Source organism: Protopterus annectens, chromosome 13.part0, assembly GCF_019279795.1.
Source record: "Protopterus annectens isolate FY-2018-M chromosome 13.part0, PAN1.0, whole genome shotgun sequence".
Lineage (NCBI taxonomy): Eukaryota > Metazoa > Chordata > Ceratodontiformes > Protopteridae > Protopterus > Protopterus annectens.
The window spans coordinates 483,285,805-483,303,631 of record NC_056747.1 but is presented as its reverse complement, the minus strand read 5'-3'; the positions used below and the strand labels follow the sequence as shown (position 1 = coordinate 483,303,631).

The window sequence follows — 17,827 nt, the reverse complement described above, 5'->3', positions numbered from 1 at the left end:
ACAATATTTTCAATTGCTGTGACTCTTCATAATTTCAAAAACAATAGCCAGTTTTGAGCAAGAAACATTCATAAAGGCAAAGAAGATCTGGAGAATTGTAATTGTCCAACAATGTAATAAGGATATCATCTATGTTCTTTTATACCAAATGGATATATCTCAATATGACCTATCTACACAGCAAGTACTCTCAGATAACACATTTTGCATGGAAGTTACATAGTCTTTTATGTTTATAATCACACAAAACTACCATTGTCAGTCTTTATGCTGCTTAATTCATTACTGTCTTGTAACAACAGTAGAGCTTGTCTTTCTACATACTCATGATAACAAAATGTACCTTAGCTGGAGCACACAATGGGATTCAAACCTCAGATGTACACATATCTTCAAAGGCAAACAAAGCTGCACCAAAACATGGGTTAAAGTGTCTTTTAAAACAGGCCACCAACAAATGTCATGTGTCTGACCTTATTGTTATCAAAAATATGCTTTAAATAGGGCCTCCTTGTTTTAATTCAATTCATATTTTACTTATTAGGCTATATAAGACAGACAAAGGAAATCCTTTTTTAAATAAATGCAAGTTCAAGTTCTGAAAAACATTTTTCTGATAAATTATAACCTTAATCTATGGAAGAAAATGTAATGTGTTTTGTTAAAGCTTACCATAATAGCCTTCTACCCTCTTGAAATTGTAGATATAAAACTAACTACATCTAATGAATCTGCTTGTCTTCTCTTTTTCCCCTTACTATTGCAAAGACAACTGTCTTACCTTCTGTCTGGAAGTATTGGGATTCTCCATCCTTTTACTTGGCTCAGTCTGTTGTCAGACAGCTCAATGTGCAGTGGAAGTTTGGGAATCCAGACTGTAAGTTCCAGGGGGGCACTTAGATTCTCATAGCTAAAAACAACACGAGCATTCACGGATCCACGAGACTCCTTGCCACTAACAAAAACATAGTCACAGCCCTTAGAGACCTGCAGGAGAAAAAGATGAAAATTAAAGGTCAGACATAAACTGAAACCACTGGTCACTGTAAATGAGGCAGTTGAATAAAACAGCAGACTGTCAAATGAATCTATGTGTATTTCTCAGAATAAGAAACTGAAGCATGTTACCAGTTAGGGGTAGACTGATATATGATGATACAATGAAAGAAATAGGAGAAAACAACTGTTCTATATTTTGACCATTTACAACAGACAGTATAAAAACAAACAGAAGCAAAACTCAGTGAAATTGTGAGGCCTAAATAAATTTCTTGTGCTCTAATTAATAAGGATCTTGAAAACTGCTATGGCAAACTTTTAAAAAATATTTTAACCTCTGAACTTTCTTGGTATATAATACAGTATAGTATGTTTATTTTCAGGTAAAGAATTTGCCCCTTGTAATCTGTACATATGGAATACATGCATAGCTAAGATTCTAAAGTAAATACTATAGCAATAACCCACGCCTGGGTGTGGGTAATGCATGATTTACCCATGGTTGGTGTGGTTTGGTCACGAGGGTGAAGCCCAAGTGGCCAAACAAAGACAACCTTGGGTAAATCCAGCATTACCCACACCCAGAAGTGGGTTATTGCTATTATGCAATGACATTATTTAAGAAAAAAAAATTACTTTTCTTAAATAATGGCATTGTATAATGCCTCCTTGCTGCCCTTCCACAGCTGTCTGGTATTCTGCGGCAGTTCTGATGTACTGTGCATGTGTATACTTATGCAGTACATCAGAGCTGTGGGCAAAAGCAACGGAGAAAGCAAGATCTCTGTTGCTTTTTAAACGAGTTTAACATAGTGAGACAGCTTTAAAAAAAGCAACGGAGAATCTCTGTTGCTTTTTTTAAAGCTGTCTCATTATGTTAAACCCATTTAACATAGCGAGACCATTTTGAAAAAAGCAACGGAGAAAGCAAGATCTCCGTTGCTTTTTAAAGTGTCTCGCTATGTTAAACTCGTTTAACATAGCGAGACAGGCTGTAAAAAGCAACAGAGATTTTGCGTTCTCCGTTGCTGTAAAAAAAAAAAAAAAAAGAGTTATACTAATGGAAAAAGTCCAGGCGACCAGACCTTTTTCCATTACTATAACTCTGATTTACAACGTGCATGCTGACCAATCAGTGTGCACGTTTTGGAATATTAATGGGGGGTTGTTGTATAATAGAAAGTTGACTATTCCTACATCAATAAGATCTGTTGACTTGATAAAAGAAATAAGAACAAAAGCATTCAGTCCCACTCACATATTCTAGTGCAGGGATATTAATCATGATATATACAGGACTTTTGCAGATTACAGTTTTGTAATCTGTATCATTTTCAGATATCTCTGTTGCTGACTATCTACTTTTTTTAAGAATTTGTATGGCAGCTTCCTTAGTTTTATGCATTCCTCTTTTACTTATGGTTGAAAAACAGCAGACTAGCTTTAGAAAATACTGTAAAACAAGAGGGAGAATTTAGCAGCCAATAATTTCATTAGAAAGGCCCTAGACTGTATTTCATTAGCTCTTTCCTGAGAAACTTTGTTGGCAAGGAATCTACTTAAAAGCAATGACTGAGTAAAAAAAAATATTTCTTCTTTTCTAATATTCCTGAACATCCCAGTACATTTTGCAGTAAGTTATTATACTCTAATCGAAACCCATTAATATCACAAAAAAATAAGAATGAGCTGAACTTGTGTGACATAAATATGACACCGTCTTTTTTGAATGCAATGAATATTCTGCAACTAAATAAAGAAATAAATAAGGGAACCTAAGAAAAGCAATCTGCTCATTGCTTTGCTATGGGGTGCCAGAACCCATCTTTGCACTCAGTGGCTAGTGCACACTACTTTTGTTACCAAAGGCTAACTGCCAAGTAGTGCAGGTTCTGCTCCAGTTACTGAAGGCTAACTGTTTGATAGAGCACGTTATACAAGGTAATGAATGCTAACTACTTATGGATGGCTTCACTTACTAAAGGGTAACTGTCTGGTACAGCGCATTACATAAGGTACTGAATGTTAACTAGTTATGGATGCTGCTTAAGTTACTGAAGACTTACTGTCTGGTTATGGATGCTACTTCAGTTACTGAAGACTAATAATCTGGTCTGCATGTTGCTTAAGTTACTGAACGCTGTTTAGAAGTTTACGCTTCTTGAATTACTGAAAGCTAACTAATGGGTTGTGCATGGTACTTTAGATACTGAAGACTCTCTCTGGTTGTGCATGGTACTTTAGTTACAGAAGGCTGTTTCTCTTATTATGCATGGTACTTTATTTACTGAAAGTTAACAGTCTGATTTTTCTGCTGCTTAAGTTACTGAAGGCTAACTGTCTAGTAGTTTATGCTGCTTAAATTACTGAAAGCTAACTAATGGGTTCTGCATGATACTTCAGTTACTGGAGGCTATCTGTCTGGTTGTGCATGGTACTTTAGTTACTGAAGGGTAACAATCTCATACTGCATGCTGCATAAGTTACAAAAGGCTAACTGTTTAGTAGTGCATGTCACTTGGGCCAAACTATTTAGCCGTAGTGTTCTACTTTAGATACGGAAAGGTGATTTGCTGAACATCAGTACAGCTTTACAAACAGAATCTCCTGCTGGGTTACTATGATCTAGTACAATGACTCAATTATAATTTAAATGAAACATGGTGCACATCGATTTAGACAGGGCCTATGATACAGGAGTTGCTGTGGAAGTTAGGGGGAATGTGGTGGTATCCAACACACTGACTAGCCAGAGACAGAAATCAGAAGAAGAAGCTTACAGGTTGCATTACGCATGTGATGTCTAGGTAAAAGTCAGTGGCAGTAGATTGTTCTATGGCCAGTGTTAGGGCCAGTCCTGGTTATAAAATTCAAGTTAGGCAGATGCCATACTGTGGCCGATAATAAAAATAATGTTTTTGGAAATAATGTATCCTGGATGTATAATACAGAATGGTAAATCCTTGACTATGACCCACATTAACTCAGTATAATTAGCAACATGGATGTTGAAACAGCTGAGCAGAGCAGTATGGGAATGAGAGGGCAATACGAGCTCTACCATAATGGAGAGAGGGATTGGTAGCTTCTAGCTGACTAGTCTTAGAGGCTTGTCACAAAAGTGGTCAGGACTGAGGACATGGCCTTAAGGATTCCAAGGTGGTGACAGTAGACATCATCAGCATGTATATGGAAGTATGCACATGTAAGAAGAGGGTTCATAGTGCCATAAGGTTATACCGGTACTTAAATCAGCCACCAAGACTGGGGTTACAACCACAGCAGATCTCTTACTGCCAGGATATCAGGGAGGGCCAAAAATACCTTCATGTCTTCTTAGTCTTCTCTCACGCTTGTTGAAGATGTTGAGTAAAGGTGATTGGTCTCAAGACTAATAGAATGAGGCTTGATGGCCAGTAGGGATACTGAGGAAAAAGCATACAGAAAAATTTGCTATTGGTAATACCAAAAATAGTACACTACTCACTAATGGTGTGTCTCTATCAAGGTTTATGCAACTTTCAGGGCTGGCTGTGTAGTGGCACACAAAATTTAATGCAAAAATACAAGATTATGCAATTTACTGAGAGATGCAAGGAAAGTGAATGTTGAGAGTGACACGGTGAATGAAGAATGTGATCCAGTTGGTGCTATAATTTCTTTGTGAAACTACACAGTACATAGAGCATGATGAGTGGACAGTAATGAAGGCCAACAGCATACTGAAATCTGTACCTAGGGATCTGGACATAAAACATGTTGGAACGCTGTCATGTACAAGTGAGACTGCATATTAGATACAGTGCCCCGTTTTGTAGGTCATACAGATAGAAACACTGACATACATTACTTTTATAAGGAGAATATAACAGGCCAAAACGGTTATGGAGTGAGGGCACACTGGAGAATGAATACACTTCTCCCTCCACCCTATATGTGCACCATGATTTCCAGACATATTTAAAAAGGAGGAGAAAAAAGAAACAGGAAAATTGTAAAGAATGCATCTGTATGTAGGAAACATACCTCTCAGCCTACAGACATTGAAAATAAGAACAAAGACCCTTGAAAAGTTGGAACAGTCATCTAAAATATGGGATCCAATTAGCATAAAATCTGAATTCCAAATAGCACACAACTCTTTTCTGTAATAGTGTGAATGTGAGATACTACTCAGATATTTGTTTCAAAAACTGTCAAAAATTAAGGGACATGTCTGCACATTATCAAATAGACTGTAAACTCCAAAGACTTCAATGAACTGCATTGCAAAACTGAAAGCACTTCTGACATAGCAAATCATAGCTGCCCAATGCTACGAGTCTAAACAAAAAAACTCCACTCCCTAGAAGCTCTCTTCACCCTAGAGAATGCCAACATCTGTGCATTCACTGAGACATTGTTTAAAGCCGTGGACAGTGTGCCATCAGTGTAAGATTATAATGCCTTCCCTACATTTATTGGAGCTACTACACAGACAAGGAATAAAGGAGGAAGTGTCTTGATTTACATCAAAAATAAATATACCAAACAGAACAATGCACTTGAGCTGCTCCATGTTCGAATTATCACAGAAAAATCCAATATCCCTCCCTTGCAAGCTACAGGTCCCCTTCTATGACCAACAAAACCCATACCATGTATTTAAACTTCTTAGAAACACTCACCATAGAACCCAATACCATATTCATAGATGACTTTAATTACCTCATTTTTAACCGGGAGTGCTATATGACACCAGATGTACAGGCACAGAGATTCTTGGATTTTGTAATCACAAACTCCTTGGACCAGATTGTTAATACATCAACCAGGGGTGCAACCATACTGGAGCTAGTCCACACTAATATGGGAGAATGCTGCACACCCGCTACTGTAATGTCTTCCCTGGTAAGGTCAGACTGCAAAATGGTCTCCTTTGAAGTAAAAATAAAACCTGTCCCACAGCTAAACCTGGAATATTCAAGAATTACTCTAATGCTAATATTTTGCTATAACTTTATAACCTGGCAAAATTTCAATCCCCCCTAAACCCTGAGAATATTGCTGCCTAGGCAGAACTGTTCACAGGAACCCTGTACAAGCATGTTAATAGCTGCACCTACTAGGAAGAAGTACAGAACTAACTCAAAAAACAAGCCACCCCGGAGGATATCACAAAATCAATAGGCTATATAACAGAAGGAAGAAAATTATGGCACAAATTAGGAGGTACAGTACCCAGCATGACAGAAGCACACTTATCAAACTAAACAAACAACTCAGAGGACAAATAAAGTCTACCAAAGCCAAATTTGAGGTAAATTTGGCCACCGAGGCCAAGGGCAACCACAAGCTATTCTTTAGCTATGTCCTCAACCTCAACAGAAAAACACAACTGTGTGCAGAGCTCACTGTAAATAGAACCACCTATACTGGGACAGAAGGTATAGCACACAAACTGGCAGATAAATTCATCCCAAAATTTACCCTATCTCCTCCTCAACCACCCTTTAGGTAATACCATCAAATATAACATCCCCTGCTGTCACTAGGGAACAAGTCCTTACTGATCTCTCTAAGGCCAAGAACACTTCATCAATGGGCCCAGAAAATATTTCTGACTGTCTTCAAATTAGCATGAAGCATGACCTCTCAGGCCCTCTGGAATTGCTGTTTAATTGTAGCCTCCTAACAGCTTTCATGCCTCATGAATGGAGTCATACCTCTGAGGTGGGCCATCTACAGACCCTGTAAACTACAGGCCCATAAGTCTCACTACTCTTATATGTAAAGCCATGAAAAGAATTATCATGGAAATGATAGATAGTGATATAGTAAACTTCCGGACATTGGACCCAACCCAGTTTGGTTTTGTCAAGGGCAGGTCACCTGGTGGACTTCTTTGAGGAGATCACCAAAGCAATGGATGAGGGCAAAATAGTTCACTCTGCCTACCTTGAACTGCCCAAGGTGTTTGACAACATTCTACTCAGGTATTGTTGACAAACTCAAGATGTTAGGTACAAACCTGTATGTCACCCAGTGGATATCCAGCTGGCTCACAGACAGGATCCAGGAAGTTAGAACTGGGGAGTCCACCTCTACAAAGAGGCCAGTCAGAAGTGCAGCCCCTCAGGGATAGGTCCTTGTACTGCTCCTTTTTGGTATTTATTTCTCTGAAGTCAAGGCCAATGTCAATGGCCACCCACTGGTTGACTAAATTTGAAGATGATTACAAATTTAGGAGCTGTCATTGAATCCCACACTGACACCTATAGACCGCAATCTAGCCTTTGATCATCATGTATCTACAGTAGTAAGGAAATTATTCTATGTTGCACAACTTATAAATAAAGGTATGGCATCTTAGTCCAAGGAAGCCATTGTTCCACTGCATTCAGCATTCATCAGATGTATCATCAAGTACAATGCCCCCTTTGATATATACTTAACCAGGTATGTCCAATAACTGGAACTCCAGAGAAGTTCCTCACAAAAAGAATAAAATATCTTGTGCAGACTGCCTGAAGGTCCTATCCTTGTATTCTGTCTCCTACAGGCTTTTGAATGGAGATTTATGCCTGGCATACAGGGGACTGTCAGATCCTACTTTGACGGATCTCCTGTATATCCAAAAAACAAACAGCACAGAATTACTTGTTTTAAAGACTTAAACCTTAACTGTGATCTAAATAGGACCTGCTGGAGAGATAGGTATGTATCCCAAAGACAACCTCATCTCTGGAACAGGCTCCCCACCCAAGTGAAGCAGAGTTCCTCCCTAACCCAATTCAACTGCAACTTGGATAATTAGATGGGGAACAGGAAATACATCCCTAGCTTGGCACCTATGTCTCTAATGGACCAGGCAACCGGTAAATGGTTCATCTCCTAGGTTCCTTCTTACACTTATTAAGGATATCAGAACTTGTCAGAGATTTGGGATGCATGGCTAGTCTTAAAAAGGCAATTGTGGTCATTCGCCTAGTAAACACCTATGAACAAGGTTATTTATTTTTGCTTCAGAAAAAAGGAGGTTTAATATGTATGTTCTCTTTCTTTAAATTATCATTGCCACTAGTATATTGGTCATGTAGTGTGATTTCCGGTATACTAGGCAGTTTCAAAAATCACATGTGATGTAAGGGGGGGGGGTCAGAAAACTGTGTGAAGGGGGTAAAAAAGCCTGTAAATAGGCTTCATGCTAGATGAATGGAGGACAGCAGCGGTCATCCACTTACACAAGCATGGGATGATAACAAACCTCAATAATTATTTGCCCATAAGGATGTCTAGTCTCACCTGTAAGACTACGGAAAGGATCAGTATGAAATTAATAAAAAGGGCATGGGTAACCTAAAAATTATTAACCCAAACCAGTTTGATTCATCAAGGGCAGATCTTGCCTCTTAACCCAGTCACATCCTTTGAAAAGGTTAATGAGGCAGTGAAAGAGGGCAAATCAGTATGCACCACATATCTACACTTCGCAAATTAATTCAATTCCATCCCACACTCTGGTATCATAGATAAAATCTCCCAGCTATATGCAGATCCCTGTCTACTCATTGGTTAACAAACTGACTCACAAAGAGATCCTGGGAAATGTGGTTGTGTGGCTCCACATCCTCTAAATGACATGTCTCCACCATTGAATCCCAGGGTTTGGTCCTTTTCCGATCTTCATTGCCATTTACTTCTTGAAGATCAAAAAATATTAAGGGCTTACAGCTAACCAAGGTTATAGACAACTGTGAAATCGGTTGTTGGGAGGCTGGTATAATAGTTAAGGTGTTTACCTTACAGACACAAGGTGCAGTGTTTGTTTCTCACATGGAATAATTGACTTGGCTCAAAATGGTCCACAAGGACAGTTAGCCTAGTAATAATCTATAAATTTAATAATCTATAATCATAATCTATAATCATAAACTCTATATAGGACACTAAAATCCTCAAAGATGGTCTTTCCTAAACAAATAATTAGTAACAAATTCATTGACTAAAAAGAAATGTATAATTGTATCATTTGTCAAGCTTGACTTCCTTGTAACTTTCACACTAACAATACACTCCTGAAAGTTGATCCCATAGTGATGGATCTAGTAATCTATGTCAACAATGAACTTTCCTTTGATTACTATATATCCACTATTGATAGGAAGTCCTTTTTCATCATTTAGCTTATATTTAAATGTATGCTGTCCAGGTCCATGTGTACAATTACTCCACCATAATAGTCTCTCATCAGATCATTCATTGAATATAATGCTTTATGTACCTGTCCAAACACATAAACATAACTGGAGTGGCCACAGCTGTTCCTCACTAAAAGAATCAAATCAGAAAAACTATTTAACTATCTCAAAGCTTTGTCCCTCTTCTTGGTATCATGCAGGCTATTAAAAGACAACCTATACCTTGCATATTAACTCTCAACAGCCCCTAACCTGTCAGAGCTATTACACATTCACAAGTGTAGTAGTAGTAGTGTGAATAACTGCGTAAATTATCTCAATCTGTTTTGCAATGCAAATGGAACACGTTGGCAAAACTGGCATTTAACATAGAGAATACTTTTTTTCTTTTGTTATATAGCCTTTTTATATCAGGGTTCTACCACAGAAGTTTATTCTTAAATTTAGCATGGTATTTACTTCTGAGTGGGGACAGATCCATCTATACAGCTACTGACATGTACATAGAACTTATTGGTAAAGGATTCTGCATGAGCAATGGGTTCATCAAGATGGAAGGGGCTTTGGAATTTAGCCAGGTCATCACTCAGTATTAGTAGATTAGCCTAGGCATAATCTAGCAATACTGAGGTATTGGAAGACACTTCTGGCTTCAGTCTTTACTGATTTGTGATCCAACGTCAACAGGGAGAAAGTTACTGTAGATGGGGAGCAAAGCTGCACCATAGTGGTCAGGACCATTTCCAGGATTTTATCACCCCTCCTTTTGGTACGGACTAACTGCTACAGAGAGTTTGTGTTGATGAACACCAGAAATGTATGGGCATACATGTCTGTGTATGTATATGTCTCCCACTTACTGGAAGGGTAGTTGAACTCTCCTAAGAAATGGTACTTGGCTTAGTGCACAGGGTCTCCATCCTGGTTAGGTAGCAAGAATGTGTTGAGAGGGACATGGAAGGGCTACTATTAGATATATTAAGATAAGGGGTTGTATTAATAGTAAATTGGATGTGGAAGAGTCCTAGACTGCTATCTTGTCTAATATGTCTTCATCTAATGCAGTGGGACTGAACATGTGGTAGGCATTGAAACTCTGCCCTGATGTAGTGATTTCTTGGTTCTTGAACCAGCTCTGTGGCAATGCATATATCACTGTTTTCCAGGATAAATAGTGGAGTTTTTTTGTTAATGCTCCTAACATTGAGCAATAATACTTTTATGTTGTCTGGATACTGTTTTGATATGTTGGAAGCTTTAGAAGTCTGGCATTGGCTAAAAAAAGGCACAGGGGATACAAGGATATAGCACATATACAAACGTTTTGGGGGGACAGGAGCAGGCCATCACTGGAAAAGTTAGAACTGTCTGCCATCTTCTCCCAGGATGATATATATTGCACCCCTTAGAATGACTCGGGAAGTTAAGGCAATTTTTGAAGTCAATAATGCTTTGTTCATATTGCATCATCCTTCTTGGTAATGGTAAAGTGCTGTTCAAGGCTAGGTTCTTATCTTTCTCAGACACAAATTTCAAGAACTCCAATATGTCTCTCTTCATATAGTCCAGGGGGATACATCTCAAGCCATTTATAGCCATGTGTACTTAGACTGCGCCTTATGTGTATTTGTGGTGAAATGACTTGACTGCATGTGTGATATGGTGAACCCTGGAACCTGATAGACAACTGAGCACGATCCTCTACCTTGCATAGTCTGTGAGTGGTGTACTGATGTGTTTTGCTATGGAGTCACCTATGGCTAGGATACTGGATTGTATGGAGGTTTGCCTTATGTGCTTTTGAATGGAGTCAGTGTGACTTTTTCATGTATTTTTCATGGTGGGTGCTGAATGTGTTGTGTGTTAGTGAGGTTTCTCAGGTTACTTGTTTCTTGGGTTACATTTTGAAGGCCTTTGTGGTTTACTTTTAAGGGCTTCAGTATATGTAGATCTGTGTGTTTGATCTGTGCTGTGTGTGACTGGTTTAGTGTGCCTCTAACAACACACGTTATTTGTCGTTGCTTCTTGTGAGGGCATTGCCACCAATACCATTATGTAACTACATCTCTCACACATAGTGTCAGCTTATTTAAGTAGTGTTTTGTTGTCAGTAAACTTGAGACAATTTCTACATTGTCTCAGAATATCCATTTCAACCAAGTTATCTGCAGAAATGATAGCTGAAAAGTACAAATCCATGGTTCCAGGTGCTTACTCATGTCAGCTGAAGGAAAAGTAGTGCCCCAGAGGTTTGGAGTTGATTAGTGGAGGAACTATGTGTCTGATAATGGAGGTAGTACTGGTCTCAAAACTGCTGTATGTAATACTTTCCGCCTTCCCCATCAGTAGGAAATGAGTAGCACCAATCCTAAGCTGCTTCCGGAAAAGAAGTATTAACCCAGATGGTGCTGACTTCAGTGCACTTGATATAGTCTTTTCTTGGTAGATACTCTGGAATGGACCTACTTGCTCTAGTCTTCTCTTGATAAATACCCTGAAGTGAACCTACAGCAGGTGGATGTAACAAAATGCCAAACTGCACAAAATTCTTGAACATGTTCTTACCAAAACTGCAACCAGATTGATCGATGAAGTACATACTGCCCAATCAGAGAACATCAGGTAATGTCCCTCTACTTATTCTCACACCAACAGTAAAGTAACTATTAATTTCCAAGTGGTTCCTAAAAATGAAAATGTCAAGCCCTCTCTAGAAAGGTTAAGAAATAATGCTCTCTGCTTGTTTTTTTAACAGAAGCAAAATAGAAGTAATAATCCCAAACTGACTCCTAGGAAGCAGTTTCTCGTCTTTACAGTGATTGATAGTCTAGTCAGAAATGTTCCAGATTATAAAAGTAAGCTGCAAGAAAGGAATTAATACTCTGAATACTGCATTATGCACCGAGTGGGATAATATGAAACAGGTTAACTCAAACTTTAAAAGTCAAAGGGGTGGGGGCTTTCCCAGTTTGAACTTTCAGTGTACAGTAGAATGGGCAAATGAGCTGAGTCTGGGAGTGTCCTCCCAAGTCAAACTTACAGCAGGGTACGGCAAGCCGCCAAGATTAAAAATACAACAGAGACTGGTAAGGTGGGTTGGTAAATTCAGTACAGGCACATACCAGAAGCAGTCTCATAGCATTTGCAGCTAAATACCCTAAATATGAAATTCTTCTTCTCAGCCCTTCCTACTAATTAGCAAGGTGAACAGCTTGTAACTCCTCACGCCTGTGATTAACATTTCAGCTGGCAAGAAAGTAAAACAAAAAAAATAAGAAATAGTAATGGTGAGCCACAAGTCCAGCTGTTATGCTAAGCATTAGATGAAAGTATTTCTGGTCGACTGCATAGTTTTTTGCACATCCATCCATAACCACTTTTTCTCATTTTTTGCAAATAGGGTTGGTGTATCACTTCAACAGTGACAATCATCTAGAGTCCAAGCTTACACCACTGGGTGGCTAGCCTTGCCACAGTACTTTTTCCAGACAGCACACTCACATGCACACTCACAACTATGGCCAAATTAGAGTGTCCAGCTCACCTACTGCAAATCTTTGGAATTTAGGAGGAAACAGGAGCATCAGAAGGAAACCCATGCACACACTCAGAGGAAAAGCAGATTCTGCACAGAAGGCACCCCAGCTAAGAAATGAACTGGTGAACATCTTGATGAGAGACAGTTATGCTATCTGCTGTGCCACTGTGCCATCCTACTGGATTGAAACATATTAGTTCTGTTGATGTAGTTATTATCTGCAGCTGTTGCAGTTCCAGTGAACAGCATATCAGAAGCGTATTTTAATTGTTATAAGTTTACATGGTTGTGTACTATGTAGGAATGTTCTTACCTTGTTACAAAGACATCTAAAACTATAGTTTTGATATGCAGATTTAAATGCACACCTCAGCTCAGGCAAATAGGGGAGTCCTTAGAATGTTACAAGGATGAGTCTATCATCATTCAACTGGGCATTTTGTCTATAATTGATTTCTTGACAGATACTTTTCCAGCTGAGGTTAAAGAAAGACTGTTTGGAATGGAAAATATCATCCCTTTTGCCCTACTCAAAACAATGGCATTCAAGTATTAGAAATATACAGCTACATGCCACATAAGGATAATTTGGTGTACAAAGTTTACAGGCTTTCTCCTTAAGGATGATTAACTGATAAGCCAAGGCCCTAATATATGCTGACTGGTTATGGATCCCACTACATTTTAAAAGTAATGCTCATACTGCTCAACTTTCTCTGGTCAAGAATTGTGGACAAAGCCCCTAAATCAGGAACATGTTCTGAATATTACTGTAATTCACTTAAAAAGTTAAATTAACAGCAAGTTTTGCATCACCATGCATTTTCAGAACAAGAAGTGTGAAACCTTAGTGATTTACCAGAAAAATCAAAAAAATTTGCAAGGGGTTACACAAAATCAGTGAGTGTTCTGCATCCATTTATTCTGTTTCTTTCAAGCAACTTGAAGATGGCGACTCTTTAAAATGTCAGAATTCCTACTGCAGGGTACTAGAATGTGTAGATTAAATAAAGGTAAATCTGGTCTTATGTATACTAAGTCCAAGGCTGCCATTTCACAAAATATATCTTTTTTTGAGGTATGGAGATCTCTGAATTGTATATATAAGTTCAAGTGGGGGAGCGGGGGTTCTCCCCCTGCAAATACAAGTTTAAAGGAAGAATGATGCTTGATAGTTGTTGTTGTTCTGCATTTGCATTTTTTTTCTTCTCTTTTTTTAAGTGTTAAGTGTTTTGGGACTCAGCTTAACAAGTTATGATATTTCAATAGGGGCCTATGAATATATTATTTCACAGTAGTTAACCTGCCACATTTTAAATACACCCGGTTCATGTTTGTCATTTACTGTGAAATATACATAGTCCTGCTCTGTGTAAAGTTCTGAAGTAAGTGAACTATTTTTCAATCCCATCCACCACATACTGTCAAGGTACAATTCTTTTTCTTCTTCTTTCGGCTGCTCCCGTTAGGGGTCGCCACAGCAGATCAACTGTTTCCATTTCTTCTTGTTCTCTGCATCTTGCTCTGTCACACCAATCAACTGCATGTCCTCTCTCACCACATCCATAAACCTTATCTTAGGCCTTCCTCTTTTCCTGTTACCTGACAGCTTCATCCTTAGCATCTTTTTCCCAATATACTCTGCATCCCTCCTTAGCACATGTCCAAACTAATGTAATCTTGCCTCTCTGGCTTCATCTCCAAATCTTCCAACCTGCGCTGACCCTCTAATATACTTATTCCTAATCCTGTGCATCCTCATCACACCCAGTGCAAATCTTAACATCATCAACTCTGTCATGTCAAGCTCTGACTCCTGCCTTTTTGTCAATGCAACTGTCTCCAACCCATATAACATAGCTGGTCTCACTACCCTCTTGTAGACCTTCCCTTTCACTCTTACTGGTACACGTCTGTCACAAATCACTCCTGACACACTTCTCCACCCACTCCATCCTGTCTGCACTCTCTTCTTCACCTCTCTTCCACACTCACCATTACTCTGAACTGTTGATCGCAAGTATTTAAACTCATCCACCTTCACCACCTCTACTCCCTGCATCCTCACAATTCCTCTATCCTCCCTCTCACTCACACACATATATTCTGTCTACTGTCAAGGTACGATAAATCTGCTAAAATGGAGTGGTCACTGTATAGTACTTCTCAAGTACAGCTTCAGACATTTAAGATGTCCTAGCCCGGACGTCCTGTATCTACACCTTTTCAGAAACAGGGGTCTTTAATAAGGCATAGAGTAATCAAGACGTCCTTTCACTGAATGTAGTGAGGAAGAACAGCAGGTACTCTCACAATGGCTCCCATGTTCAGTCTCAAGCCCTAGCTTAATTCACTCTTACAGTTCTTGCCTACCTTGGGGTTAATTAAAAAATAACCTTGCAGACCATTTTTACGTTTTTCCTATTTTAACCATCAATTCAGTCCACACAATGCACCCCTTGCCTTTTTCACCCTATCAGCCCATTCATTCTTCCAGGGTAACAGCCCTGCCTATTTGTGTGTGACTCATCATTTTCTTACTACTTTAATCACAAGAGTTTTAAGCTTTGACAATGACCAGGGCCAAGATATGGCTTAAAATTAATTGTCAAGAGATGCATAATAGTACCTTTTGGAAAGTTGGCTCACCCAGGGGAATCTATCTCATTGGTAAGTAGACACAGTAGTAATGGAGCCAGGCAAGTTTTGTAAACTGTGGAGCTAAACATATAATCCCTTAGCACCTTTGAAACACTATATAATATGAAAAAAATTGTGGCATTTTTTTAATTAAGATTTTAATGTAAAATTTGTGTTCCACAGCAGACTCTGATATAATTGCTTACTTATGTCACAGACATACTTCCCTGTGCTGAAAGCACAAAACTGGACTTTTGTGACTTGCTCCGATTTGTATGCATTTGCAGCACTACAACTAACAATCGGGTCATATCTTATTCACTTACTGTTCTTGTTTAAACTATTTGCAAAGATTACATATGGCTTACTGGCAGTCAGAAAACATAATTTGTAAAAATAAAGTTTTGAAGAGATAGTGTACATCTGCTGGCAATGAATAAGTTAACAAAGAAAAAAATGTGAAGCTAGATTATTAATGGTTCAAAAACACATTCTTGTATTTTATGTTGAGAAATAGTCTTTTTTTTACTGGAAATCATACATTTCGCATTGTAGCCTATAGCTCAGGGGTAGAACATTTACTAGTAGTCCACAGAACCAGCTAAATGGAAAGAAAATAACTTTACTGCATTTAAATACTGCATCACTAGGGAAGAAAGATAAGGCACTAGGATGTGTTGTTATGGTAACCTGAGTTTTGAACAGACCCTGAAGCTTAAGCACGCTGCAAAACATACTTTAGTTCAGAAAGGCAATTCCTCTCAGAAGCAATGTCAACAGTTATTTAAAATGACTCTGGAAGGAAGCACACGAATTGTAATGTGTTTGTGTAACAGTTCCTTCTACAGAAGTGTGAGGAGGGGTCAGATCCCGGTGATTTATTTGACTGAAATGTTGCTGATGGACAAGTAGGGGAGGACAGGACAAAGTCAAGTTAAAGCTTTCTGTGCAGTTCAGTATGACCTCTATAAATGAAAATGAACATGTCACGCTAACCCAAGTAATAGTTAAAGCAGGCATGTTTTGCTACACAAAATATTATGAACAAAAATGAATGGCACAGGAGTTAGATTCATGTCTTACCTCACATAATTAAGCAAGGCCTCTGACTTATGCTATTTAGCACCACTCCAAAATCCTTGCTTTGTCTTCCATCACTAATTAGTTACTGAGATTTGTTACCATTTTTTTCTTCCCATAAATTTCTTTTAATTTTATTAAATAAGTCAAAATACAGAAATCTAGTAACAAAGGCAGTAAATGAATAATGGGATCCTCGGTTCAAAATAAAATACAATTCAGCTTCCTGATGTCATAAGTTTTAGTTACCTGAAATCCACAAAATATCCAACTAGAAGATCTAGCAGATAGATTTGCTACTACAGATGTCTATTCTTTATCAACTTTTGCCTGATGTTTCATCTTAGGTGGAGTGCATTCAGTCATTAGTATCCCATATCTTCTATAATATGTAGATATGCGTAGAACACCCAATGATTGCAAGTCTCTGATATCACATCACTGACTGGCATTTGCCTGTGCTTAATAGAGGTAGTCCACAACACTGTGGGCAGGATTCACGAAGGCTTGCACGGAGTCTAAGAGTAGTGTAAGACTCCATGCAGCCTTCGCGATCCAGGAACAGCCCAAAGTCCGTGTAAGAGACAAGCTAAAACGTCTCTTACACGGAGTGGGCGTGGATAAGCTAATCACCTCACTTGCAGCTGAATAGCATGCAAATGAGGATGATTAGCAATCCAGGAAGCCCAGAACAGCCCATGTAAGAGCCGTTTTAGCTGCAGAAATGTACTCAGTTGACAACTGAGTATGTTTCTGCAAAAACCGCAATGGAGCCATGTCATCTCCAAATAAAGGGTGAATATGTCTCAGGCAGCATGCCAATGGCCAAATATGTGGCCATTGGCAAGGTAACCCGATGCAAAAATATTAAAAATATAATTTTTTTTTTCGGCGATCAAACCCAGCGCAGCCCCGCGCAAATGGGCTATGCTGTATAAAACATAAAAACGAAGGTTATAAACCCACAAATGTGGGTTTTATGCAATACATGGAATTTCAATGCAGGGACCAGCAGACCAAAAACAACATGGCCACCGTGTAGTGGTTGCTAAGGGGGGAAGCTGAGTCTAAAAGATGTAACTAAACATTAGTAGGCAATCTGATGCAAATGAGTGTTAGGATACTGAATTCCACTGTCACATAGCAAATGAGCACATTCTGAGTAGTGTAAGAGTTACAGAAGGGGGAGGAACAGAGTAGGAGATAGGTGACATCACAGGGGGGAATGGTAGAAAGAAATGCAGTTCATTGGAGGTCAGAGTTACATGACAGATGTCAGACAGATATCATGGAAAGAGGTGTGCCACTAGATAAGCATGGGAAAGTCAAGAAATGGAAGGTGTACACTGTTGCCTACACCAAAGTTTCTTGCTGGTGCATCTTGCTGTAG

General features: G+C 38.8%; 1 protein-coding gene across 1 annotated transcript in view; it reads right to left on the bottom strand.

The window, feature by feature from the left end:
• TMEM132E (transmembrane protein 132E) overlaps window positions 1–17,827 on the bottom strand; it is a 1,376,533-nt gene that overhangs the window by 114,722 nt on the left and 1,243,984 nt on the right. The window contains exon 6 of the mRNA XM_044054846.1: window positions 782–987. Within this exon, the coding sequence (XP_043910781.1) occupies window positions 782–987 (206 nt within the window). The remainder of the gene's footprint in view (window positions 1–781; window positions 988–17,827) is intronic.